This window comes from Dasypus novemcinctus, chromosome 3, assembly GCF_030445035.2.
Source record: "Dasypus novemcinctus isolate mDasNov1 chromosome 3, mDasNov1.1.hap2, whole genome shotgun sequence".
In the NCBI taxonomy this organism is placed as follows: domain Eukaryota; kingdom Metazoa; phylum Chordata; class Mammalia; order Cingulata; family Dasypodidae; genus Dasypus; species Dasypus novemcinctus.
The window spans coordinates 112,020,621-112,047,667 of NC_080675.1; the positions used below are offsets into that span (position 1 = coordinate 112,020,621).

The following is a 27,047-nucleotide window of genomic DNA, read 5'->3' on the forward strand; positions in this document are numbered from 1 at the left end:
CGTGGTGGTTTAGCATACACCTCCCAGGTGTATGAGGTCCTGGTACTCTTCAGTACCTCCTAAAAAAATTATGAGTCCCAAATCACTGATTATTCATTATATTTTATTCATTTGCCTTTTAGATCCTATAGGGAGTAAAAAGTAGCATTATAAATGAAAAATCCAATAGTACTGGCATTTTTATATACATAATATTTTTTAAGTTACCAGAGCCAGGAACTGAAGCCTGGACCTTGTATGTGGGAAGCCAGTGCTCAGCCACTGAGCCACATCGGCTCCCATGAGTTGGCTATTTCATTTGTTTTCTTGTTGTTTGTGTTTTTGGGAGGTACTAGAGATCAAACCCAGGACCTCCCATATGGGAAGCAGGCACTCAACCACTTGAGCCATGTCTGCTCCCCACTGGCATTTATATTTACCCATGTCACTACCCTTACTAGAAATACTTCTTCATGTAGCTTTTTTTAAAAAAGACTTATTTATTTATTCCTCCTTTCACCCCATTGTCTGCTCTCTGTGTCTATTCACTGTGTGTTCTTCTTTATCTCCTCATCTTCTCAATAGGTAGCATCAGGAACCAATCCAGAGACCTTCTGGAGTGGGAGAGAGGTGCTCAATCTATTGTGCCACCTCAGCTCCCTGGTCTGCTGTGTCTCTTATTGTCTCTCCTCTGTGTTTCTTTTGTTGTTGTTGTTGCACCATCTTGCTGTGCCAGCTCTCCATGTGGGCCAGGGCCAGCTTGCCTTCACCAGGAGACCCTGGTAAATGAACCCTGGACCTCCTATATGGTAGGTGGGAGCCCAATCGCTTAAGCCACTTCTGCTTCCCTTCATGTAGCTTTGATTTACTGTCCAGTGTCCTTTTCTTTTTTTTTTAATTTTAATTTTAATTAATTTTTTATTTCTCTCCCCTTCCCCCTCATCCCTCCCCCCAGTTGTCTGCTCTCTGTGTCCATTTGCTGTGTGTTCCTCTGTGACTGCTTCTATCCTTATCAGTGGCACCGGGAATCTGTGTTTCTTTTTTGTTGCATCATCTTGTTGTGTCAGCTCTCTGTGTGTGCGGCACCATTCTTGGGCAGACTGCACTTTCTTTCGCCCTGGGCAGCCCTCCTTATGGGGCGCACTCCTTGCACGTGGGGCTCCCCTATGCAGGGGACACCCCTGCAAGGCACGGCACTCCTTGCGCGCATCAGCACTGCACATGGGCCAGCTCTACACGGGTCAAGGAGGCCCAGGGTTTGAACCGCGGACCTCCCACGTGGTTGGTGGATGCCCTATCCATTGGGCCAAGTCTGCTTCCCTCATTTTTTATATATATGTTTCCTTTCTCTCTCTTCATAAGATATTCATTATGAATTTTTAAATGAACCATAAAAAAAAAAAGCTGAACCATTTGAAAGAAAATTGTTGACACCATGACCCTTCACCCTTACAGTATGTATCTCCTAAGAGAAAGTGTCCTTTTCTTTCAACCTGCGGAACTTTCTGTATGGCTGGTCTAGTGATGATGAATTCCCTCGGTTTTTGCTTATCTTGAAATGTCTTAATCTGTTCCTTATTTTTGAAAGACAGTTTTATTGGATATAGGTATCTGGCCCCAAACAGCCACCTGGCTACTTTCCCACACTGTGCTCTAGGAGAGCTCTGTGAACTTCTGCACACAGATCCAGTTCTGGGATGATGAGCCAGGGATGAGTGTCCTGGTTCCATCCCTCAGGCCACTACCAGAGATTAGTCCAGACACACATGCTCCCAGCACGTGCCTGAGGGCTTCTCTGGACCTGGGCCAGGGCTTGGCTGGGAGCACCGGCTCCACTCTTAACCGGGAAGGGGTAGGGGGCGGGCCTGCCAGGGCACCACGAGATCCTACCACATTTATGAAGCCTTTTTTTTTTTCTTCTCCAGAGTAAATCTTTTATTGGTCACCAACATGTGAGACCCAAGGGGTATAAGCACTAAACAAAAAGCAAAGGACTCTGCTTGCTGTGTTCACAATTTCCACCTAATCACCAGCCGGTTGCCTTTTGAGCCTGCCTCTTCCCAGTGCTTCTCCCAATGCTAGGTCCATAATCAGATGAGGATGCCTTTCTGGGTATCTGAGCCCTGCTCCAGCAACAAGCTGGCATCTTCAGATTGTTACCACTGTTTGGAAACTCAGGGGGTAACCTGCAGAATAAATGGGAGCACGATGAACCAGCTGAAAGTGAAACACCTGGCTTTGGGTCCCTCCAAGACCAGGTCCTGAGACATTATAGGAAAGTCGAGTGGCAGTGGCAGGTCCTCTGCTGACCTGGGCTGTTAGAGTCTCTCCAGGTTGACCACGGCAGCCAGAGACCTTGGGAACACGCTGACAATGCCTATTGCTTGATTTGGCACTGGCCCTGTTACTGCAGTCCTTTATTTTCTGGAGCTTTGGGAAGGTTGTTCCTGCCAGTTCTTCCTGGTTGTTCAAAGCTTCAATGTCTCCTACTCACTTTTTAAGTTTCAATTCTATGAGTGCCTCTTGAAGTACACCAAAGGACTAACCATGATTGTCTTGGTGCTGGAAAAAGAGTGCTTTTAATATCCTTTTCCCAAATTTTCTCTCATTTTTCTGTAAAAGACATGTATTGCTTCTATGATAAATAATATTAACTTTATTTTTGAGGGAATAAAAATTCATTTCCTCTAGAAAATCTTCCCATCACCCTGGTAGAATTAATCTTTTCATCTTTCTTGGCTCCCAAGTTTCCTTTATCTCCATACTCAGTTCTGTGATTATTTGCTTCCTAGTGTGTCTACCCACTGCACTGCTCTCTCTTCCAGGACGAGGGGCTCGGGCCTGACGCACCTCCACATGCCCCTCGCCTGGCCCCCCCAAGGCTGAGGAGATGAAGGAAGGAAAGGAGGACAGCAATGCCAGGCCTTGCCCCTCACGCGATGCTTTCTCAGATGTGATGAAAAGCTGAACTGAAGAGGGAGGGGAGGCAGCTCTGCCAGATAAACTGATTGTCTCCGTGCGAGGTGAGGCCAGATGAGCAAACCAAGCAGAGGCATTCATTTCCTCCTGGATATTGACGATGTTATCTGCCAGGCGCTCTGCTGCCAAGGGCATCGGCAGGAGGGGGTGGGAGCGGATGAGGTCTCTATCTTACGCTGCAGCTGCAGACCAGTTCGGCAAATGCAATAGAGCCGAGCCAGAGCCGCTTGAGATGTGCACTGCCCTTCCTCCTCTCTCCTCCTCACCCTCCACTGCCTGCTTGAAGCGGCAAGGAGCTCCTGTTCCTGCTGTCTGCCCAGAACGTGAGCGCCTCTTCCAGCCGGCCCTTAGGAGAGAGCCGACGTAGCCAAATGCCTCCGCCTGGAGCCCTCACCCCTGCAGCACAACCACCAAGATTCCCGACACTTTTAAAAAGGTGTTCTTATTTAATATTTGGTAGGTACAAAAGAACATTTGTAATACATTTACAAAGAATAGAGTGCTTTAATCTGTCCTTGCACCCTCTCCCAGTGCAGGAAAGACAATAGCACCTTTGCTTTATAAGAACCCGAGTCCTGGGGAAGCGGATTTGGCTCAATGGATAGAGTGGCCGCCTACCACATGGGAGGTCCAGGGTTCAAACCCAGGGCCTCCTGACCCATGTGGTGAGCAGGTCCATGCGCAGTGCTGATGCGCGCAAGGAGTGCCCTGCCATGCAGGGGTGTCCCCGCATAGGGAAGCCCCACGCGCAAGGAGTGCGCCCTGTAAGGAGAGCTGCACCACCTGAAAAAAGTGGGGCCTGCTCAGGAGTGGCGGCTGTGATGCAGCAAGATGACACAACAAAAAGAGACACAGATTCCTGGTGCCACAACAAGAATACAAGCAGACACAGAACACAGAGCAAATGGACAGAGAGCAGGCAACTTGGGCCAGGGGGAGGGGAGAAAAATCTCAAAGGAAAAAAAAAAGAACCCCAGTCCATCCTTTCCTGAATATTATGCAGCTCTCTCATTTCCTTACTTTTCTTTGTAATTCAACCACATATTGGTGGGTTTTCAAACAACAGATGAATTTTATTACCTCTTTAAAATATCACAAACAGGTCTGGCATCTTGTTTCCATAACTGGACAACTCTTAGATCTTATTCATCAGCCCGCTGAACTCTTCCTTTTTCAAGAGACATAAATACCATCTGAAAATTTTCTGATACCCTTGTTTTGAAGTGTTACAGCTTGCCAAATCACAGCACCTGAATTTGGTACAAGTTCAACATTTCCTTCAAGAATTAACTCATCTTTCTGGGCTTGAGATACGGAACACGCAACAACTGGCGTCATCCAAACCCTGCAGATAGATTTTTCATTCAAGAAGTTTTGGATTTCAATGAGAGCCCCACTCTCCTGAATAAAGATGGTGATGGGGAAGTGAGCAGACACAGACCCTTCTTGAGGCAGAAGCCCAGCACCCTTGCTTTCCTTCTGTACACGACACAGACAGCATGAACTATAGCCAGTTCCTATTTCCCCATTTGTCAGTCTGAAGCCTCTTCTTTTATCTTCCAAGAAGACTGAGCTCTACCTTCAAGTCCCTTCGTGGGGTTCCTCAGGGGCCCTTCACAATAACTGTGTCCTTCACTGTGATGTCAGCATCTTCTGGTTGCTAAGGATGGTCCACATTGTCACAGTAGATGCAGTAAAAGTGTGACCACGTATTTTTTTTCCCCTTTATTAGAGAAGTTGTGGGTTTACAGAACAATCATGCATAAAATACAGGATTCCCATATGCCACCCCACCATCAACACTTTATATTGGTATGAAATATTTGTTACAATTGATGATAGCACATTTTATAATTGTACTATTCATTAAGGTTCACGGGTTTAAAAAAATTTTTTTTTAATTAAAGTTAATAGATCACAAGGAATCATGGTTTAATTTAGGGTTCACAGTTTGTGTAGTGTAGTTCCTTGGATTTTAAAAAAACGTTTTGTTCTGTTGCCATATATACAACCTAACATTTCCCCCTTTAATCATATTCACATATATATTTCAGTGCTGTTAACTGCATTCACAATGTGGTGCTACCATCACCACCATCCACTACCAAAACATTCCCGTCATTCCAAATAGGAACCCTCGACATTTTAAGCCTTAACTTCCCATTTGCTATGCCCACCCCACTTCAAGTAAATTGAATTATTCTATATTTTTCCAGATTTGCTTTTTTCATTCATTTTCACTGCTACATATTTTCCATTGTATGAATCTACCAAAAATTTTAATCTACTATACTTTTAATGAACATTATATTTATTTCTAGTTTTCTTAATTATAAATAGCATGGCCCAGACCATTCTTACGTACATGTATCCTGATGTGTGTGTAAATAAGAGCTTTCTGAAGTTAATCTAGGTTAGGTTTGGCTGGATTATAGAATGTGTACATCTTTAGTTTACTACATGAAGCCAAATTGGTTTCCAAAGTGATTGTACAAATCATACCAATTTGCATTCACAACAGTAGCACGTGTTCTAGTTGTTCTACACTTGCAATTTTTCTTTTGTGAAATGCCTATTCAAATCATCTGTCCCTGTTTATTCTGCTGGTTTATCTTTTCCCCACTGATTGGTAGGAGTTCTTTAAATATTCTGGGCATTAAGCCTTTGTCAGTTTTGACAAATCCTTCCGTAGGCATGAGTGTGTTTGTCTCTCCAGCTGACCTGTTGGTCCTGGGTCGGGGGAAGGCGGAAGGACTACAGAATAACACTTTAGTCCAATAAGGGGCCTTTCAGGTTACACTCTCCTGCTTCCCTCTCTACATCTACCAGAGCATGGCCTATAAATGTCTCCTGAAGAAAGCAAAGATTTTTCGAGCGCCGAGAGGGAAGGCTGCAAGTTGTGTGTGCGTGCGTGGGTTTTAGAGAACCAGTCACAACCAGGCAGGTAGAGAGTGTTGGGTTTCGTGGCGTCGGGATGAGGCGTGGACACACCGGCGTGACCTCGCCGCCCCCTCTGGCCGAAGCCCGGGCGGGCCGGGTGGTTTCTTCTTCCCCGGGTGCTGCCGGGTCTCCTGCGCGTGCCCCGCGGCTCTCCCGCGACGCGGAGGCTCGCGGATCAGGGCCAGGTTCCGTGCGCTCAGGTCCCCCGCCGAGCGCTTCGCGCGCTCACAGAGTTAGTTCCCCGGGGGGCCACAGGAACTGCCGCTGTGCTCGGAGTAATCCGGAAGGCGGGAATGCCGGGTGCGCCGGGAGTGGGGAGAGCATTTTCGGCGCAGCATTCAGGGCCAGCCGCAAAGCTACCGCCGTCGCCTGAGCGCCTGGGGGGAAGCGTCCGGGACGGGGCAGTGGGCCTCCGCCGCCAGCTTCGGCGACGTCCCTGGGCGTGCTCGGCTGGAGCAGGCGGCGCCTCAGCGGGGCGGCCGTTTGCTCTCTGCCCTACTTCACCCCGGCCCGGGCGAGCAGCAGGACTTTGGAACCTGCTGGCCGAGGTGCGGCAGGAGGGCACGCAGGGCCAGGGCGCGTGCCTGGCGCAGCAGCCCGCAGGGCCCGGCGGGCCGCCCCGGCCTCCAGGCCACAGTCCCACCCGCACCCCCTCCCCGCGGCGGGGCCACGGGGCGCACCCCGAGTGGGAGCCCGCGGCCGGGAGGCAGGGGCGGGACCGCGCCGCCGAGGCCGGGGCGCGTCACGGGCGCCCGCTCCCGATTGGCGCGCCCGGCGGTCACGGCCCCGCGCGCCCCGACTGGCGCCGCCCGGAGGCGGGAGCCCAAGTAGCGGGAGCTGGGGCCGCGGGCCGCAGTCGTGCAGCCGGGGGCGCTGGCGTCGGCGCGGAGCCCAGGGCAGCAGGGCGGGCGCCTGGCCGAGGGCACGCACCATGCCCTACCTGCTCATCAGCACCCAGATCCGCATTGTGAGTACCCGCCGCTCGGGGAGTTCGGGCCGGGTCCGAGCCCGAGGCGGGCTGCGGCCGCACCTTGGCGCCTCCCAACTCGGCAGCGCCCGCCCGTGGCTGCACCCCCCGGGGCCTGCCCGCGGCACGCCTCCCCGGACCGCGGGGAGGGAGGCTGGGGATGCCGACCAAGCTCGGCTCGCAGCTCCCGGGACCCGGGGAGCTCTGGGCGGCCCGGAGCCGCCAGGGCCGCGAAGGGGACCCGGCGCCTGCGTCCCCGCGCCAGAGCGACCCCCGGGCGCCTCCGCCTCCTGACCTGCCTGTCCCGGAGAGGTCCTGGCCTGACACGTGGAACTCCCTCTGCCCCGCCTCGCAGGAAAAAAAAAAAAAAAGTGGAATAACCGAGGGGAAATAGCTTTGGAAAAGAAAAGGACAAGCTAACGCGCTGAAACGTCTGTGCCAAGTCCCTAGTCCACACACAGCCAGTAGCTGCACCCTCAGGCGATTCCAGGAAGTTCTACCCCTGAAGCCTTAGCAAAGGAAGAGAAGAAAGAACTTCCTGCTTGTGAAGAAAGGAAGGAGAGAGATGGGGTAGTGGGGTTACAGGAGGGAAGAGCCCGACCCAGCAGTCTGGAATCGTGTCCCTTTCTCTGGGTGCAGTTTCCCCATCTGGAAAAAGAGGGCGCTGGCCCTGGTCGCTTAGGAGCCCCGTTTAGCTTAGATCTATAGGACTGGGATCCCCAGCCCTGCAGCAGGACGCCCCTCTCCCTCTTCTGGCTGGCCAGTGCTTGTTGACCCACCAGAGGGTGCACAGGTCTCCTGGGACAAAGGAAATAACTGGCGGGCTCACCACAGGGCAAGGGGAGGTCTTGGCAGTGCCCCAGGGCAATGGTTTGAGAACCAGTCCCCTGTGGAGTGGTGGGTTCCTGGGCCAGGGAAACACTCCCTAGGGTGGGGCCTGGAAATCTAGTCTTAGAAGTGCTCCCAGGTGATTCTTTTTTATTTTGTTTTGTTTTAATATAACAGTTTTATTGATAATCCACATACCATACAATTCATCCATTTTAAGTATACAATTTAAGTTTTTAGTATATTCAGAGTTGTGCAACCATCAACATAATCAATTTTAGAATATTTTCATCACCCCAGAGAGAAACTTCACACCCTTTAGCATTCACTCCCCATTTCCCCCATACCCCTCCAGCTGAGGGTGACCACTTATCTACTGCCTTTATCGACTTGCCTATTCTGGATATTCACATAAATGGAATCATAAAACGTGTGATCTTTTGTGTCGAGCTAATTTCATTTAGTGTGGTTTCAAGACTCATCCATATTGTAGCATGTATTAGTGCTTCACTCCTTATTTATTTATTTATTTCTCTCCCCTTCCTCCCCCACCCCAGTTGTCTGTTCTGTGTCTATTTGCTGCGTGCTCTTCTTTGTCCCCTTCTGTTGTCAGCGGCACCGGAATCTGCGTCTCTTTGTTGTTGCATCATCTTGCTGCGTCAGCTCTCCGTGTGTGTGGCGCCATTCCTGGGCAGGCTGCACTTTCTTTCGCGCTGGGCGGCTCTCCTTATGGGGCGCACTCCTTGCGTGTGGGGCTCCTCTACGCGGGGGACACCCCTGCATGGCACGGCACTCCTTGCGCACATCAGCACTGCGCATGGGCCAGCTCCACACGGGTCAAGGAGGCCCAGGGTTTGTACCGCGGACCTCCCATGTGGTGGGCGGATGCCCTATCCACTGGGTCAAGTCTGCTTCCCCTTCACTCCTTTTTATTGTCAGATAATATTCCAGGGCTGTACCACATTTTATTTATCCCTTCATTAGTTGGTAGACATTTGGATGGTTTCCACCTGAAGGTTGTTCTGCATACTGCTGCATGAACACCGGTGTCCAGGCTTCTGCGGGGCCATGCTTTCATTCCTCTTGCTCCTCAGGTGATCCAGAGTCACGCAGGTGTGGGTGGTGGTGCCTGATGTGAAGGTGCCAATCATCAGGGAATGCCCAGCTCAGCTTTGAGGGGCTGGGGGCCCGCCTGGCTTGGCCTGATGGGCCCGACCCTTGATGGGCTCCACCCCTCCCCAGCTTGTGCTCAATACCCGAGGATCTTCACTAACCCCTCCAGCCTTTAGCTGAAGCAGGCTCTGAGCTAGCTGGCAAAGGAGGAGGGAGAGGCGGGACCGTCCACGCTTACCTGGCAGCTAGCCAAGCGGCCACTGTGGCTTCCTTTGTAGGAGGTGGGCCCCACCATGGTGGGTGATGAGCAGTCAGATCCGGAGCTGATGCAGCATCTGGGGGCCTCAAAGAGAAGTGTCCTGGGAAACAACTTGTAAGTAGTGGCATTCCTGGGGTCTTCTCCCTGCCAGCCCCTAGACTGGCCCTTGCTCCCTTTATAGTATCGGCAAACCCAGGGCTCATACACCCTGGGGCTCTGCCCTCCAGACAGGCCAGCCCGCCCCCAGAGCACCAGCTCACTCTGAAAGCTTTCCCACAGACCCTCCCTTCACAAGGCAGATCCGCCTTAGTAGAGCACCAGGACAGGGTCTGGTTCCCTGGGAATGGGACTCCAGAAGTGGTCTGTTCCTTGTCCTGCCCTCTCATCTCTAAGCCAGACCCGATCAAGATGGAGAGAGCTACAGAGAGATAGGAGATGGAGATGGCTACAGAGAGAGATAGGTTTCTGTCTTGAAACACTGGGTGAGTCACAAAACCAAGCCCTAGAAATGGAGAGCAGGAAGTTTGGGTCCCACTTCCAGCTCAGCTGCTGCCTTGGGACTTGGCTAAGTCCCTTGGCATCGTTCACACTGTGTCCATGCCTCAACTGACCACTGTGTTCCTTTCTGCTCCCTCACCGCCTCTTGAGAGGAGTGGCCAGAGTTCTCAATTCAAAGGGGGAAAGAAGGCAGCTGGGCCCAGGCTGTTGGATCCCGGTTGGAGGGCAAAGCCCACCCTACCCCTTTGCCATGAGCCATTTGCCTCAAGGGGCCCAGCTTGGGCCTTGAGCCCTTTATCTACTTAATGGCCCTGCAGCATGAAGTAAACCTGAAAGAAGGGAAACCAGACCTTCCTGATGCCAGAGAAGGGCCAACCTGTCTGGAGCAGGAAGCAAAGGGCCAGGAACCCGGGTGAAGAGCCAGTTGCAGGGCTGGCAGGGGCAGGCCATTCTTCTGGAACAGCAGTGGCTCAGGGCCTTCGTGGCCGTGGTCGGGCTGACACAGGTCCTACTCTCTGTATGACACCAGGAAAGTTACTTACCCCCTTTGAGTTTTCTTATAAAATGGGAATGGTAATAGTACTATTATCATGAGAAAATGCTTATGAAGTGCTGGGCAGGGATGTGCACCTAGCCTGGCACACAGGAAGCAGCCAGTAAGCGTCAGTCACTGCTGGCGACTGGCCTTCGGCAGAGACTGGCTGTGCCTGGGGAGCTTTCTCAGGGCGCCCCTCACGCCCCACCCTGGTCTCTCCGCAGCTGGGAGTACTACGTCAATGACCCTCCTCGCATAGTCCTGGACAAGCTGGAACGCAGGGGCTTCCGTGTGCTGAGCATGACCGGGGTGGGCCAGACGCTGGTGTGGTGCCTGCACAAGGAGTGACCTCACGCCGAGGAACAGAGGAGCCCTGTCTTTGGAGTGGCTACCAGGGGCCCTGCCTCCCAGCTGCTGCCTCACTGACTGCTCTGCCTCCCTCTTCCCACGTTGTCATTTGCCTTGGCTCAATGCCAATGGGGGGTGACGGGCTGGCCTCTGAAACCCTGCTCGGTCAGTGGGGGAGGCCACATTCTGTGGGCAGGCTGAGGGGCAGGGGGATGGCTCCAGGCTGCACAGCCAGGCCAAGCCAATAAAGGGTCATGATGAGTGGCTGCTGCTCGGCACTCTCTCGCACTGGCTCTCACTGCGGGGAACCTTTCCCTGGGGGGGTCTGCCCACTCCCAGGGAGGGAGGCCCAGCCTTGGGGCGCCTCTGAGACACAGCCCTGAAACCAGGGCCATGCTCGGGCAGGCCAGCATGTACGTTATAGAGGTAGACTCTTAAAAAAAGAAAAGTTTATTGGTGAGCTTTAAGAAAAGGGCTGTGGGGTGGTGGGCTGGAGCTAGGGGCTACGTGGGCCGCCCCTCCTTGTCCTCCTCCTGCGTCTGGGCGATCAGCTGTTGCCGCTCAGCTGCCTGGCGCATGCGCATCATGACGAGGCTCTCGTAGTCTCTTTCCGACACCACCGAGCCCTGGGGGACAGAGAGAGATCAGGGACCGTAGAACACACTCCACAGAGGTCAGGGGCTAGGCAGAGCTGCCATCCAGGGCCCGGAGAGCAGGGGATGTCCAGGAGTGAGGGGCCCTGGAACATCATTCTGGAACCCCAGCCCATCTAAGTTCCTTGGTGGCCAGCAGGCCTTAGCCCTCGGGGCCAGCTTCTCCCCTGCTGGCTCCCGGTCAGCCCATCCCAGTCAGGGCATCTCCTCACGACCTCCCCAGTCCCTGGCCCTTCACTCCTGCAGGCAGCTCTGGTTCTTCTCCATGTGAATCACTTCACCATGCGCTGGCCAGGCCCCCACCTCCCTTTATTTCCTCTCAGCCCTTTACTTGGCATCCCTTCCTCCACCCCCTGGCTTTGGCCTCTCAGATTTCCAACGAAGGCCGGTTGTCAGAGGTGCAGACAGCACCCTGCCTCCTCCACGCTGCCATCCCCTGTGGTGGCTCCTGCTGAGAAAGCAGGAGGGGAGCCCTGCCCTAAACACAGCCTCAGACACTCCACCCCAGAAGAGAGAAACAAGTGCAGGTCCAGCTTGCCTCCTAAAAACACACACCAGGGCTCCTGGAGGGCAGGGCTTGTGCGTCTTCCCACTGTGATCTTGCCAGCACGATGCGGGGGATTAAGGAGTGCTACATTTTAATAGTCAAAAGAATAATAAACAACCAGTTCAATGGGCCAAGGCTGTGGGGTGGAGAAGCAGCTCAACCAGCAAAGTCCTGAACTGCCAACCCCACGCCCTGATAAGGTCTGCAGTGGGAACTGAATCACTTCCTCCCTCAGTGCGGTGGAAGCTGTGTGATGATCATGTGGACCCGAGCTCCTCTGAGAGGTGTGAAGTCCACCCAAGATGGCGCAGAAGTGAGCCAAGCCGGGAGTTGCAAGGTGCTGTGGTCCCTCCACGGGGTAGAAGGCTGGCAGGCCCTGTGCCACAGGTCACAAGCTAGACACTCCCAGGGAGTGAGCCAGGAGGAAGGGTTGGTGGTCAGTGACCCGGGAAATAAGAAGGGAGTGGCGGGGTTTAAGACGCCAGGGCCCTGGCCAACTGGTTTGGAGTGGGGGGTGTGCAGAATCAGGAAGTGTTGCTCAGCCGGATTCCCCCTGCCTCTTCCAGCGCCACCCCTCCTCTCTGGCTGCAGCAACTCTTAGGCGAGCTCCCTCCCTGCCAGGCCGTGCTTGGTTGAGCTGTGGCAGCCCCATGTGGCCCAGCCCCCTCACAGAGAAGGGACCCCACTTGAGGCCCTCACAGAGAAGGGCCCCCACCTGCTCTGCTCCCACCATGAGGCCTTCATGAGTGGGGAAGGGTGAGGACCGGGCAGCTGGGCGTGCATCAGGCAAAGGCCAGGGCCATCTTCCCCTCCCCCAAAAACCCTGCTCAGCCAAGGAAGCTTGGGGTCCCCTTTGGCATGCCCTGGACCCAGCCCTGGGAGGAGATCAGCCCTTCAAAGTTTGGGGGTGGAGAGCCCCGTTAACACGCCCTCTGCCTCCTGCCCCTGATCCCTGCAGGCTCTGCTACTGAGGGCCTGAGTCACCCACAGCAGTGATCGGTCTCCTTTCCTTCCCCAACAAATGCTCCACCCTCCTGCCTTTCAGTTTATTCCCTCCCGCGCTCAGCTCCTCCCCCCCAGACACACTGGGGGCTGGGGAGCCAGGCCCACGGGGGGCCGAGAAGAGAAAGGGAGCAGTGTGGTGACAGATAAGGCAGGGCACCCCCGGACGAGTCCCCAGAGGAATCCGAAGCTCCCCACTGCCCTGGGGTTTGGCCACTGGCTGGCGCCCCGTCCCTGCCTGCGGATGCTGCAATTACCTCAGAGCATGAAACCTGGCTTCCCACCTGACTGAGTCAGCGGGAAACAAAACACATCTCCACGCCACACAGCAGCACAAACAGCCAAGCCGCTCATCAGAGTGCAGGAGCTGCCAGCAGGGAGGGCACGGCCCTGCGCTGCCCTGGAGACGGCGTAGGGGCCGAGGGGACCGCCGGCGAGGAGCAGGGCCCGGGTGCCGGGGAAGGAGCGCACTGGCTGCTCCTGCCCAGCCTGGGAAGATCCCCATCTGATACCACCACTGCGGCCAGGACTCCGGCTCCAGTAAGTGCTGCTGCTTCCTCTTGGGGTTTTTACCACGGTCCTTTCATGTAACCGACCACACTGTCCCTCTGGGATCCCTCATCAGGATCTCCCAGCTCTCTGCTCTCCTGGACACCGAAGTGCCCTCTTCTCTGGCCCTCCCCTCCCCATCAAAGATGCTGGCCAAAAGTCTGTGCTGAGCAGAAGCCAGAGGCCTCTGCTTCCAGCCCAGGAAGGCTGCTTCCCGGTTCTTGCGTCTCACTGCTCCATCGGGGACCACATGGTCACGAGCTGCTCCTGAGCCTCTGCCAGGCTCCTCAGACTCCAGGCTTGTCCCATGGAGACCTGGCGGAAAGGCTCCTTCCGCAACGCCTCCTTCTTCAAGCGCCTGAGCCTGGGGCGGCCGCGGCGGCTCCGGCGTCAGGGCAGTGTGCTGAGCCAGGCCAGCACTGCCGGTGGCGACCACGAGGAGTACAGCAACCGAGAGGTCATCCGGGAGCTGCGAGGGAGGACGGACGGCCGGCGCCTGCCACTGTGGGGGGACGAGCAGCCGCGGGCCACCCTGCTGGCCCCACCTAAGCCCCCACGCCTCTACCGAGAGAGCTCCAGCTGCCCCAACATCCTCGAGCCCCCGCCCGCCTACGCTGCGGCCTTCTCGGCTCCCCTGCCCGCCGCGCGCTCCCTGGCAGGCCCCCTCCACCAGTACGCGGACGAGGAGCTCCTGGACACTCCCCCCTTCCAGAGGACACCTGCTCCGGAGCTCAGTGACCCCTTCTTCTCCTTCAAAGTGGACCTGGGGATTTCACTTCTTGAGGAAGTCCTACAGATACTGAGGGAGCAGTTTCCCAGTGAGCCCCGCTTCTGAATGGGTGAGAGGTGGGGTGAAGAGAAGAGCCGGAAGCCTGGGACCCAGGAGAGCAGGGTGCAGTGGTGGACTGGAGGAGGTGGGGACACCAACTCCGGGCTCTGCCTGCCTCTGGGTCCTGAACAGTCCTCCAGGTCACCCCAGAGTGGAGGGACAGGTGCAGAGGCCAGCTGGCAATGCCATGAGGGGCCCTTCAGGCAGGAGCACTGAAGGAAGCCGGGCAGGCCGGGAAAGGGAGGCTACCCGCCCACCACAAGCACCAGGCAGAGCCCCGGGGACTGCAGGGGGAGCGGGAGGATAGCTGGGCAGAACAGGGGCGTGGCTGCTTCAGTCCCTCTGAAGTCAGTGAAGCGGAGGTCAGAGGACAAGGCCGGGCAGTGTCCCAACCCAGGCCAAAGAGGGAGGTGGGAAGACCTAGGAGAGGGGACGAGCCACGCTTGACCTGCACTGTCCATTCTGGCAGCCACTACACGTGACTATTTCAATTCAGTCATTGAAATGAAATAAAATATAAAGATTCAGTTCCTTGGCCACACTACCTACATTTCAAGTTCTCAACAGGCAGGTGACTAGTGGCTATGACTTCGGAGAAGAATGAACACTAATTTTCCTGCAGGTCAGTACTCCCCACTGGTACTGGACTGGGTCTGGGGGCTTAAGGGAAGGGAGGGGCTGGTGGGGTAGGAAGAGAGAGGCAGGTAGAGACAGAGTATGATGTGGGAAAAAGGCCAAACAAATCATCAGAGAAAGGGACAGGAGAGACCTGGTGGCCCCTGGGGCCCGAGGGGAGGCCGCTCTAGGGAATGCTACCCAAAGGCAGCAGACTTGCAAAGAGGTGTTTTGAGAATTCCCAGAATTATTAGTGATGGAAGCTTTGGGGAAATACTGCAAAAACAATGGCAGATTTCCTTCCTTCCTCCCCACAGGACCTAGAAGAGAGAACTGGATCAGGGGACAGACACTCAACTCCAGAGGCAGAGCTGGGCCCCAGAATCCTCCGCCAGGCCTGGGGACCTCGGCCCTGCCCAGCGCTCTGAGGACGGGCCTGCTGACCAGGGCCAAGCCCACAGGGTCAGCCCAGGCCTGGCCAGGAGACCCAAAGCCAGGGCTGTGTGACTCCGACCCCCAGGCCTCTCCCAGCAAGGCAAAGGGGAGGGGGACACTTCACGCACACTGCTTCCACGCCCCCAGCCTTGTGACTTCTCTCTTTTCACCAAGCTAAAAGTCTTCTCTGCAAATGCAGGAAATGAATAAAACTCTCTGTAACACAACCTTGGGCTATGAAATGCTGGAACTTAAAGATGGGGGAACGAAGTCTCTAAAGATGAGTCCCCAGTTGGGCTCAGAACCAGTTCATTTTCCACCTCTAGCACACACTCCTAGAAAGCTTCCCGTCCTCACAGCCAGCTGCAGGGGTGCATGGAATGGCCGGGGTGGTGTGACTGGGGACAGCGGGGGCATAGCATCTGCCAGGCACTGTGTGCATTCTCCATTCTCCCCCCCAAGGAGCTCTGAACACAAGTCGGAGGCTCACAGACAGACCCCTATGCCTGGCCATTTCAGTGAAGGGAAGAGCCAGATTTCTAGCTCCTGCTCCCAAAGCTCTCCTGCTACCAAAGTGAGGGCAGGGGTAGCCTGGGGCAGGTGTGGCTAGGAGTCCTCCAGCCCCAGCTTCTGCATCCAGGCCATGAAACCCCAGGCCCTGGGAGGGACTGAACCAAGGCCTCCGTGGAGCTGTGAGGACTGAGAGCTGGTGCAGGGCACCTGTCAGCTGGGAGGTCTACTTAACCCCGTGGAGATCCCGACTCCGGGCAGGCAGCACCCCGAGTCAGCAAGTAGCCAAGATTTCTAAAAAGAGATATTGCCTCTTGACAGTCTCTGTCTGGGGCAGCCACGGGCCTATCTGGAAAAATGAAAAGCTGGGGAAGGAAGCAGCTGCCCTTGTCACCTGCCCCTTTCCTGCAGGTGAGCCCTCCTTCTGCTCTCTAAGCTCCAAATGCTTCACACCACAACCAAGAAACCTGGGGGGCCAGGTTTTAGCTGATGATGAGAACCCTAACAGGGACGAAAGTGGGGGGAAAGTAGAGTCTAAGAACACAATGGAGGTTCAAGTGTTAATGGGGTATTGCCACAGTGGGTAGAGAGTCACACAGCTGAACGAATACTGAATTCCTATCCTGGGGAGCTCTGCCATTCTCTAATGGAACAGTAACAATCACCCAAGTACAGGAGCAATGACTAGTGTCCATTGATGGGCCCTTGATATTTGCGACTATCCTCATAAGCCTTTATCCTTGACATTGCAATGTAGCATAGTGTTGTAAGGTGCTGAAGAATTGCCTCCTGAGCGTCCCTGTTGCTCAAATGTGTCCTCTCTCTGAGCCAAACAGCATATAAATGTATTACCTTTCCCCCAGCATGGGACATGACTCCCAAGGATGAGTCTCCCTGGCAACTAGGAATTACTACCAAACACCAACGAGCAATGCAACTGGAAAAAGACCTTGAATAAAAGGGGGAAGAGGTAAAGACAAATGAATTTATATGGTTAAGAGACTTCAAAATGAGTTGGGAGGTTTTCCCAGAGGTAATGCTTATGCACATCTCAGCAGGATCTCATAGACAGTCATAGTACATACTACCCCAAATAGTGGGGCTCCTGAGGGCTCTGGAGACAGCCAGGTCCTATGGTCATGGCAGATAGCTCTAGTGGTTGGTGTCTTGCCAGTGGGGGCCCTACTTTGGAGTTTGTGCTCCCTGGTGTGACAGAGTTGAACTCATATATGACTTCTCTACACGTGCCTCTTCTGTCCCTGTGCTGGAATTGGTATGTGTACATCCAAGAGACTTGAATCTCTGGGCTGTCCATGTGCCAGCTGGGCCCTAAGCCTTAGCAGAATTGCAACATCTACTCTCCAGTTCATTGGACTCACCCAGGACACCTAACAGGGAGTTAAGGATGGACATCTACCACACCAAGGGACCAGGAGAGAGTCCCATCCATTAGTCACATGGGACTGAATCCCTCTCTCAATTAGAGATGAAGTATGCATCACCATCCCAGAATCCTCAGGATTGGGGAATAAAACATGGACTAGAGTGGACTAACTGGTACTCTACTACAAGACTTATTGTGATTCTAGCAATGGAAGAAATTATTATCATTGATGTGGGAAGAAAAAAAAAAGAACACAATGGAGGTAGGGTCCCTCTGATCAAACACAATCACAGTCCTTCCTGCTCAGACAGGTGGGCTAATCTATCCCACTCTACTCCCAGAAAACCTGAATTTGGGAGGAAAGGGCCCTGAGAAAGCCCAAACAGGAAGACATCTCCCTCAGCTTTAAGCAGCCCCAGTCTGGTAAGGCCTGGCTCCTCACCTGTGACAGTCCTGCGTGGCTGGAGCCCATGGTACCCCGGGGTTGTCCCTCTAACCAGGAAATCTTCAGAGGGTTCTCGACCAAGCCTACTTCATTCTGAACAGCCAGCTCCTGCCAAACATATCATTTCCCACAAACGCAATTAGCTATACAGCTTTCTCTCTACCCTCACGGGAAGAACCAGAACCAGCATTCCAGTCCTCCCAGCGGAGTAGGGCAACCTTAGCAGCTTTCAAACCCAATGGTGCACTGATGTGCTGGCCCTTCTCATGGGACAGTGGTGGGTACGAGCCTTCTGATTTTTAGGAGTGAGGAGAAGTACTGGAGGTGAGAAGGCAGTGCTGAGACTTGCAAGCTGGAGGTGTCCCAGCTTCCCAGGTAGGGAGGAGGGTGTGGGGGCAGCAGATTGCCAGCAAGGAACTAAGAGGCTGCATCTTCCTCAGTCCCCAGAGTCCTCTCCCATCCGATCCTTCACCTGCAGGGCATCTGCTCTTGAGAGACAGAGCATTCTGGGTGGAGCCTTGGCTCTGGCCTGGCCTGGAAATCCCTGGGGAGTAGGGGTCACCTAAGCTTTGAGGGCCCACAGAATTGGGTTCCCTCCTCTGGAATGACAGGGCTACCCAAAGCCTCACGCAGAACTCACCGCAGCCTTGACGGTCGCAAACTCCACCACCGCGGTGCCCGCCTTCCTGCTGGAAAGCACCAGGTTGAGAACCTCACCATACTGTGGGGATAAGAGGGGTCCCAGCAAGCATGGCTCAGACTTCAGGATGGTCTGCTCATGCCAGACCCAAGCTGGGGCTGCCCTGAGGCCTACTGGGGCATTTTCAGCTGGGGGATGACTTCTTATTGTTAGTGTCTCAGAGAAGGGAGGTCGGAGAAGGGAAAGTTTTTTGTTTTGGTTTGCTTTTTTCCAGAAATGTAGAAGGACAGCAAAGACGAGATGGGCAAAGGATTGGGGGCTTAGCCTGGCATAGCACACAGCTGCCTGGGTGGGCTGAAGGTGGTGAAGAGGACTGGGCTTTCCTGCTATACACACATCTCCTCTCTCCCAACACACTCAGCCAAGTCCTTTGCTTCCAAAAGGACAGAAGAGTTAGACCTAGGTGATGAAGGAGACGGGGCTGAGGGGCACATGGCAGCATGAGTGACAAGAGGACCATGGCCTGGGGAGAAGTCTCCAGGCTGTCCTAGGGTCTATGAGATGGCAAAGAAGCAGGTAGAGATGACAAGGGAAGTTTAGGGTCCTTGGATGTGGACTGAGAGGACAGGGAAAGAAGGGAAGTCAGCAGGGCAGACCTTTTGAAAAAGCCGCAGGAGGACATCTTTGGAGTAGCCACCTTTTGACTCATCCTCCTTCTTGCACTTCCATTTTAACTGAAAAGACAGAAGGCGGTGTCATCATTAAACCCTGCCCTTTGGTGAATAGGACCAGAGGCCAGACCTGGGCTCTCCAGTTTACACAGACACCTTCCTGGTCTTTAAGGCACCTATAACCTAGGAAGCACCACCAGAAAACGTTTTGCCTTTGATAAATGAGAGGCAGAGCCTCCTGCTCGCACTCCACGATGCTTCCAGTCCTGGAAGACACTCTCCTATGAGAGCTTCTGGGCAATGCTCTGCCCTGACAACACCAGGGTTGAGATTGAGAGCCTTTCACGGCAGAGCTCAGAGCAGCAGTTCTGATTTCCAGGCAGCTGGAGGACGGAAAGGGCAGGGGTAGTGGTGCTGGAGTGCCATCGGGAGCCAGCGCCCCAGCCAGAACCCCGAGAGCCACAGGAAACATCCCTGTTCTTGCTGAGGAGACCCGTGGATCCTGCCAGAGCTCACCTTTAGTTTGGGGGTTCCTTTGCCTTCAGTATTTTCTGTCTTTCCTAGAAAAATTGGGAAAAGCAGGATAGGATATGAGGGAGTCAGAGGCTCTCCCAAAGGAGACACTGCCCAGAGCCTAAAGGACCTGGAAAAGGCCGCTCCTGACCACAGGCAACATGGGCCCTGCCCTGGTGAGGAGCCTGGGGGGGGGAGTAGACGCAATCCCACCCCATCCTCAGAGGAGTCCCTGCTCTAGGTGGCTGCGCGCCTAGGGAGGACTGCCCGTTGTTAGCACTCTCCAAATGAAGAGCTCCAAACACTTGCTGGGGCAGGAGGTAGCGATACAGACCACTACATTCTACCCAAACAAAGGATCCCAGGGCCCAAAATCAAACAGTGCCTTTTCCTGCTCCAAACCAGAGCCACCTCTGCTTGGGACTAAGACAGGCAGAGCCAAAAAGTCTCAGGCAGAGCAAAAGCAAACAGGCCCCAGAGAAGTGGTTGGAAGAAGGGACAGGTGGTATGTGTCGGAGTGGGGATTCCCTGGGGCTCTGGCAGGTGGAGGGAAGCCTCCGCAGCGACTCCACCACCCAGGGGATGTGGGCGCGCTGGGCAGCCTGAAGCTGCCGTGGAGCGGGGAGCCGCGAGCGTGGGCACCTCTCACCTCTCAACCTCTGTTCTCGTTCCTGGCACATCTGCTCCCGGATCAGTCTCTGCTGTTCCTCCAGCTGCCGGGAACCCTCTTCGCGGAGACGTGTGATCTGCAGGGCAGGGGGTTTGGGGGTGACAATTCTGTGCAGATCCAGCTCCAAGTTGGCTCACCTTGTAAAGGTCCCTGGGAGAGTCCACCTGCCAGCTAGGGCTCAGCAACCTGCGGGTGGGACACGTGACCCAGACCCCACAGAAGACGGTGGAAGGCGCAGGCCCTCCCTGGGCCCACGACCACCAGGTCGCTCCTCCTTTGGCCGGAGGCGCTCCGGCCAGGGGGCCTGGGCACTCACCTCTTGCTCTAGCGTCCTGGTGCTCCGGCTCTCCTCCTCTTCCTCACTCCCATTGGCCTGGGCCTGCCGCTCCCGGGCCTCCAGGTCTAGGCACAAGGGTTTGAATGACCCAACTGCTGGTCTAAGCAGTTTCTTCGTGGCCTCAGCCTGCCCCGGCTCTGGCTGCTTCAGGATCCCCAAAGTTCCCAACAGGCTGAAACCATACAGCAACTCTGGCCCTTCCCTCCAAGGCCCTGTGCCCTCAAGTTGATTCCCATTAAGGAAGGTCATGGCACAGCCGGGTGCCAGCTGAGCGATCAGGGTCTGGAAGAGTTAAAACAGCTCCTGCCGACCCAGGTAGCTTCCTCCAGTTGGTGAAGAGGGTGCAGGCGGGTGCTCATGTGTCAAGGGATGCCATGGGCGGGGAGCTGCCAGCCCCTGCTCCTGTGGATTGGCACACCTGACCTGGGACCTTGCCTTGGCTGTGATTCTTCTCTCACCACTCAGCTGTGGACCTGGCGAGGGGCGCCCTCAGAGGTGGGCAGGTTCTGTGGGAGGGCATCACCCCAGGTTCAGAGCCCTCCCCGCCCCGCAGCGGCTATGACAGTCCTGCTCCCAGGCCCAGACACACGACTTCCCTTCCGTGCATTTTACTTCCCTAGAGCCCCCACCCACACCCACACACATTTCTAAAAATATATAGAAATAAATGTACTGGGATGGCATAGCCACATGTTAAATATATGGATCCCAAATAGGCAAGAAGAAGGGGAGAGAAAGTATGTAAAGAATGCTTAGACCAATCTTATTGGGGTGATGAACACGTTCTCAAATTGATTTACAGTCATAGTTGCACCATTCAATAAATTTACTAAAACATCATTGAACTATACACTTGAAATAGGTGAATGTATAACTGTTAAAAAGAAAAATAATAAAATAATGCCTGGACCTCTTTGGGTCCCTCTGAAAGGGCTTCTCAGAGTGAAAGCTCTAGGCAGGAATAAGGCTGAGAGAATTAAAGAAGAGTTGGCATGGCCTGATTTTAGTCGTACTGTGTGGGTCTATCATTCAGCTCCAGCAAAATTATATCTTTTTTGGTACCTCAGCTTCTTTGTATATAAAAAATGGGTTTAGACATCTCTAGTCAAAAAAAAGAATTAAAAAAATGGATTTAGTAATACCCACCTCCTTGGATAGCTGTGATAATTTAATTTAAAGGAGATAATAAAGCATCTGTCACAATGCTCAGCTACCAGTAAATCTAGTCCTTGTCATTACCCCTAAGAGTGCCCTTAGAATCCAACCCCGAAGAATAGTCCTGCCCACAGCTGGGCCAGGAGGCTTTGATCTGCTGGAACTGAAGCTCCAGCAAGAAAAGTGAAGGAGATGAAAGACAGAGGCCAGCAGGAAAGGAAACCACAGACCACCCAGCGCTATGACGCCACCTACCAAGCTTCACTTTCTTCCTTCTCTCATCAAGCTTCTGGGTCCTTTCCGCTGCCTGCTTCTTGGCTTTCCGGACCTTGTCATATGCAGCCTGGTGGGAGAAATGAACACAGAGCAGCCAGTCAGCCAGGAGAACAAAGCCCCAGCACCTCACGGCTCCTGCTGCTGGCCCATGGGCCTCGCTCTCCAGGGTCCCTGGGGAGCAGCCTGGCACCGGGTCTAGGGTTTAGGCTGATGGCAGACGTGGTCTCCAGCCCCCAGAAAACAGAGGATGCGCTTACCCTTGCTGCGGCATCGGTCAGTACCTCCAAGGCCTGAGAAAGCTGGTGGAAGAGTTCAGCTAAACATAAGGACCAAACGAGAGAGGAGAAAAACAAAGTTAGACTTGGTGATGGTGTGCTCGCTCGAAGGAGCAGTTCAGAGAAGACGCAGGATGGAAGAAACGTCAACATTGGCAGCTGCCAGACCAGCAGCTACAGGAAAGAACGTGCCCCTGAGCAACTGACCAGGTGCCCCTAACAGGGGATGCGAAGCCCTGGGAGCCCTGCCGAGGAGGTGGGCTGGGTGCACCCACACTCCACAGCACTCAGACACAGGGCTGAGATCAGCGAAGGCCCCGCGCCCGGGCGAACAGGCCGCTCTCCTCCCCGCATCCCCAGCAGAGGCTCACCTGCTTTGGGATTATCCGGGTTTTTGTCTGGGTGGCAGGACAGGGCCTTCTGCCTGTATGCCTTCTTCACCTGGAAGAGTCAGAAGTCGTGGGCATTCACTCCTTACCCAGGTCTCAGACCAGCAACAAGCAGGAAAACCTTGTTTACAGTGATAAGTGGGCCCCATCCCCACCTAAAAGAGAGGCTGCCGGCTCCGGCACTGAGAGTCACTGCACGACACCATGGGAATTCGCAACGGATGAGGCAAAGCCCACCGAGGGAGCCGGCCACCGCCCACCAGCAGAGGAGCTGGGCCTCCTTCCTGCAGAGTGCCTGCTCTCACCACAGCAGAAGACAAAGGGTGCCTGGAAGGGGCAGCAGCAGAGTGTCCCGTGTTTTTCTACAGCCACTTGAAAACAGATACTCTCACACAGCCTTGGCGGGAGTGTACCTGGGGCAATCTTTCTGGAGGAAAATTTAGCCATTGAATTTTAAAATGTCCTTTCCCTCTGACCCATGCCTAGAATTTGGACTTATAGAATTATGTAAAAATAAATATACAAGGATACTCCTCCCTGCAGCACTGTTTATAATAGCTCTCAACCGGCAACAACCAAAATCCCCATCGACAGCAAGGCTCATTAAATACATTAGAACAGAGTCAGGTCTACATGTGCCAATATAGAAAGGTCTGTAAGATATCACGAGTGAAAAAAGCAGGGATCAGAACAGCATGTAGAGATGACCACTTTGGGGATTAAAACCAATAAATAAGAGAAATATACATAGTTACAGGTATTAGGTATGTGTATAGGTATTGTTTCCTTTTTTTTTCATTTCTTAAAGCAACCATAAGAAACTTAGGGATTTCCTTCGGGGAGAGGCTGATGGGGAAGGGGAAGGAAGCATGAACTTCTCATTTAATACCTCTCAGTATTTCAAAGTTTCAAACCTTAGACAAGTCTTGTTTATTAACATTTTTTATTGCCAACAGAGGTTCCCTTGGTGGGGAGATTATGGTTCATTTTCAGTTTTCATCTTTGCATCTCTGTTTACTTAAAAGAAACCCCCTACTATTTCTTACATTAATAAAATCAAACCTAACTACCAAGATTCTCTTTCACCTATTACCTACCTGGGTGTTTTAAGTATAAACAGTACAAAAGCCCAGAGCCCGCGCCACTCTTCCGCAGGCCTTTGCCCCTCACCTTCTCTCTGCATTTACCTGCTGCCCAAACCTCCTGGCAGGAGGAGCCTCCGGAACCAGAACTTCCCTGAGCAGCTTAGCAGACCGGCTTTCCTGGATTCTCAGAAGGAACCAGTAAAAACTTCTAAGCCAAAGCGTGCTAAATAAGGGCCTTCCAGGGCAGGCAGCCAGCATCTGCCAGGGAGGACCTGCTGGGCAGGTGCCTGGCTCAACTCTGACCTCCACCGCCAAGTGAGGGCGGGCACCCACGTTGCCCAGAAAACTGAAGAGAACCTCTGGGGTGTGCTGCCACCCACTGGCCACGGCGAGCACCAGCCCTCCCCTGACCGAGTTGGAAGCAGCGAGAGCCGCTCCCAGGCCAGGGTTTGGGCAGGGGTGGATGTGCCTCCTGCCCTCCCACCTTCCCAGCCGTCCACCTATGCACACCTGACCCACCTGCTCGCCTCCTCACCCCAGGCCCCCTCCTGCCCTAGATGCGTTTTTGCCATTTGAAAAAAATAATAAACATAAAAAGGGAGGTGATAGGTTTATATATAACCTTACATTTAAAATATCATCTTTACTCTTCATGTCCCTTATTCATCTTTTCTCCCTTTCTTTTGCTTCTTCCATTGTGTCCCCAACTTCATTTCCTTTTTATTTTAAACGTAGCCTTTATCATATGTTTTATATTTTGGGGTCTTTTATTTGACTTTTTTTCAAAAAGTAAAATAATACAAAATATATAACATATATAAAACAATGCACAATATAAATGGGAAGCTACAAAGCTAATTCTCTTTCCCCATTTCGCCACTCTTCAAGGTTTCAACATTAACTAATCATTCTTCCTTCTTGACCAAGTGAATACAAGCACCTACGCACACTTACAGGCGTCTTTTGCCTTTGTTTCTGGTCTCTTCCTGCCCCCACCTTCTTTCGCCACCCTCCGAGATGTATGAGAGGAAGAGGCGGGAGAGGTGGTGCCTGCCTGTGTCTCCAAGGCAGCCCATCTTCCACCATGTCTAGTGTCTCAACTTGTAACACCGTCCTGGGAAGGAACTTCCTCAGGACTAGAATTAGTGGGTATGCCTATTCCTGTTATCAAGGGTCTCTTTTAAAGTGGGTTATATGTTCTCTTCTATAAATCTAGGAGAGACGGACAGAAGGAAGGCAGACAAGGCCCAGCAAGATAAATGGGGCATGGGGTGGTTGTGTGTGGGGTACATTCTTTTCTGGTTTTTAATTTGAGAGAATGCTTTATGGGTTTTACTCAAAAGAATGAAATTAAACCAATCCTGTTTGGTGTTTTATAATTCATTTTGGATGTTATATACCAGAATATTGGCTTTTCACTTAAACAGGGAAACAAAATTGTTCTCATTGGGAAAAAAATGTACTTATGTGCTAATTGGGATGTTAATCTATATACATTCATTTACGTCCTTAACCAATTTTCTTTCCAGAACATGTTCCTCTGACAAATATCTGTAATAGTTTCATCAAATTTTATTTGAAGCAACTAGTACAACTATACCTAGGTTACCTCACTCCCCAACTGGGAGGACCCCAAACCTGCTCCTTATCCCTACAGTCTCCCACACTCCCAATACTTCCAACCAAACACAACCGGCTCAATGAAATTAGGATACTTTGCATCTCCATTGCTTCAAGGCCTGGCCCATGCCTCAACTTCCAAACCTCCATTGAAAGGCGTAGGGGGCTGAACCTGTGTTTCCCAGTCCTCTCCTTAAAAAATCCCCAGTCTCATGCACTGACTCTACCACCCCTCGTGGGGCCACTGAAGGAGCATCTAGAGTGTGCAGGCACCGAGCTGGAGGCTGTGGCTACAGAGGAAAACCAGGCATATTTCCTGACACTAAAAAGGAAGGGCATTGCTGAGCAAGGAAGAGCGCTGGGAAAACAGAGTGAGAAGGATGCTGTAAGCAGGAGGGACCAACGGAGCCCTGCAGGCTTCCCAAAGGGGACAATTTCTGAGTTGGGCCTTAAAAGATGAGTAGGAGTTCTCCAAGCAGAGAGAATGGGAAGGACATTGGAGACCGGGGTGTAAAGAGCATGGACTACTCTTCAAGCCCCAGACAATCTTAGAGGAAAAATAGAAAAGTTGTGCTTTAATGAGGAAAAGGTCCTGACAACTAAAAAGGACATGAAAAGAGAGAGACATGATTGCAATAAAACTTGGAAATAAAGTCATGCTTTTGTCAAAAGGATATCTTAGTTAAATTTTAAAACTTGGACCAAAGAAAAAGAAGAAAACTGTGGGGAAGTACAAATTCATACAAATAGGTTTGAACGAACAGACTTAGATTGAAGAAATGCTAGAGAATGAGAGTATACATAGGCAAAGAAATACAACCTGGGCAGAGAAGAGGAGACAACATGGATTAAAAAATGACAGTTAACTCAGGTATGATACTGAAAATATATGAAAGTTCATGTGATTCAAGAGAGTGGAACCATTAGAAAAAGCTACATGGTGCTCATTGTGAGCAGGGGCAGATGACATGAGCCCTCTAGAATTCAAGGGTAAGAAACTCGACTGGATGATGGAAGAGGCTTATGGAGTCTCCATCACTGAGGAACTTGAGGAACCTAGACATTCTCTACCTCCTAAGAAAATGCATCATAAAGCACAAATGAAGCAGGCAAGATTAATGAAACATAAACTGGCCCAAGAAACAAATTGCAATAAGTGTAAAAATTTAATATATGGTAAAAGATGCTATTACAATTTCTAAGACTTAGGGGGAAAAAAGTTGGACCTTCATCTCAAATCAAATCCCAAAAGTACAAATTGATTTTTTAAAAACAACAAAAAACAAAACCTAAATATAAACAAACAAAATGAAACGAGGGGACCATTAATCTACTTTCAGGATGGGGAAGAAATTCCTAAGCATAAAGCTAAGTTAAAAAAAATCACACACACATGCAATGGATCAATTGACAAAGAAAAAAATTTCCATTTCTCTGAGTAAAAAATCATAAATAATCCCAATTTAAAAATGGGCAAAGAACTTCAATATTCATTTCTCTTAAAAATATATAGAAGTGACCAATAAGCACATGAAAAGATGCTTAACTCTGATGATTCCTCATTAGGGAAATATGAATCAAAACACAAAGAGGGGAAGCAGCTGTGGTTCAAGCAACTGAGCTCCTGTTTACCAAATGGAGGACCCGGGACCTCCTGGTAAAAAAAGAAAAAAAAAAGGCATCCCAGATCTGCACAGTGACCCCGAGCCGCGAAGCGAAACACTAAAAAGACAATGATGAGGGAAACAGATTTGGCTCAATTGATAGAGCATCCGCCTACCGCATGGGAGGTCCAGGGTTCAAACCCAGGGCTTCCTGACCCATGTGGTGAGCTGGCCCACGCGCAGTGCTGATGCGCGCAGGGAATGCCCTGCCACACAGGGGTGTCCCCTGCGTAGGGGAGCCTCACATGCAAGGATGCACCCTGTAAGGAGAGCCGACCTGTGCGAAAATGTCCAGCCTGCCCAGGAGTGGTGCTGCACACACGGAGAACTGACACAG

The 27,047-nt window shown here is 52.6% G+C and overlaps 3 protein-coding genes and 1 pseudogene across 7 annotated transcripts in view; 2 read left to right on the forward strand and 2 right to left on the reverse strand.

Annotated features, from left to right (window-relative positions):
- Positions 1 to 2,246: 2,246 nt before the first annotated feature.
- On the reverse strand, positions 2,247 to 2,349 carry LOC111763312 (small nucleolar RNA SNORA44; annotated as a pseudogene).
- A 4,342-nt stretch (positions 2,350 to 6,691) lies between these two features.
- GCHFR (GTP cyclohydrolase I feedback regulator) lies at positions 6,692 to 10,707 on the forward strand. The gene is made up of 3 exons (XM_058293945.1): positions 6,692 to 6,865; positions 9,085 to 9,179; positions 10,323 to 10,707. Exons 1-3 carry the CDS (start codon positions 6,830 to 6,832, stop codon positions 10,444 to 10,446), a joined length of 255 nt encoding a protein of 84 aa, XP_058149928.1. The 5' UTR covers positions 6,692 to 6,829; the 3' UTR covers positions 10,447 to 10,707.
- Positions 10,708 to 10,875: 168 nt separating this feature from the next.
- Positions 10,876 to 27,047, reverse strand: part of DNAJC17 (DnaJ heat shock protein family (Hsp40) member C17) — a 40,474-nt gene continuing 24,302 nt past the window's right edge. Inside the window, exons 2-11 of one of the 2 annotated variants that reach the window (XM_004454995.5) lie at positions 22,324 to 22,393; positions 21,935 to 21,993; positions 21,657 to 21,744; positions 20,226 to 20,311; positions 19,889 to 19,985; positions 19,243 to 19,286; positions 18,712 to 18,789; positions 18,056 to 18,136; positions 17,413 to 17,523; positions 10,876 to 11,072 (exon numbers count right to left, since the gene is read on the reverse strand). In XM_004454995.5, the coding sequence (XP_004455052.2) occupies positions 10,950 to 11,072; positions 17,413 to 17,523; positions 18,056 to 18,136; positions 18,712 to 18,789; positions 19,243 to 19,286; positions 19,889 to 19,985; positions 20,226 to 20,311; positions 21,657 to 21,744; positions 21,935 to 21,993; positions 22,324 to 22,393 (837 nt within the window). In that variant the 3' untranslated portion in view covers positions 10,876 to 10,949. Of the gene's footprint in view, positions 11,731 to 17,412; positions 17,524 to 18,055; positions 18,137 to 18,711; positions 18,790 to 19,242; positions 19,287 to 19,888; positions 19,986 to 20,225; positions 20,312 to 21,656; positions 21,745 to 21,934; positions 21,994 to 22,323; positions 22,394 to 27,047 lie in introns of both variants that reach the window. The other variant, XM_058293944.2, reaches the window with a different exon arrangement.
- C3H15orf62 (chromosome 3 C15orf62 homolog) lies at positions 11,719 to 15,303 on the forward strand. 4 transcript variants are annotated; one of them, XR_009185073.1, is made up of 3 exons: positions 11,719 to 14,036; positions 14,496 to 14,648; positions 14,959 to 15,303. XR_009185073.1 is itself a non-coding variant. In XM_023587807.2 (2 exons), the coding sequence occupies exon 1, from the start codon at positions 13,505 to 13,507 to the stop codon at positions 14,030 to 14,032; it is 528 nt and encodes a 175-aa protein (XP_023443575.2). In that variant the 5' UTR covers positions 11,719 to 13,504; the 3' UTR covers positions 14,033 to 14,036; positions 14,959 to 15,303. The 4 variants fall into 4 exon arrangements, 1 of the variants encoding a protein (XP_023443575.2); XR_009185075.1 differs by having other exon boundaries at positions 14,594 to 14,648; XR_009185074.1 differs by having other exon boundaries at positions 11,719 to 13,188; positions 13,274 to 14,648.

Bases quoted from the DNA above. Each gene is read 5' to 3' on its own strand.
- GCHFR (XM_058293945.1), top strand. From the start codon at position 6,830: ATGCCCTACCTGCTCATCAGCACCCAGATCCGCATT. The intron at 6,866-9,084 runs GTGAGTACCCGC...CTTCCTTTGTAG, and splicing joins TCAGCACCCAGATCCGCATT to GAGGTGGGCCCCACCATGGT. The intron at 9,180-10,322 runs GTAAGTAGTGGC...GTCTCTCCGCAG, and splicing joins AGTGTCCTGGGAAACAACTT to CTGGGAGTACTACGTCAATG.
- C3H15orf62 (XM_023587807.2), top strand. From the start codon at position 13,505: ATGGAGACCTGGCGGAAAGGCTCCTTCCGCAACGCCTCCTTCTTCAAG.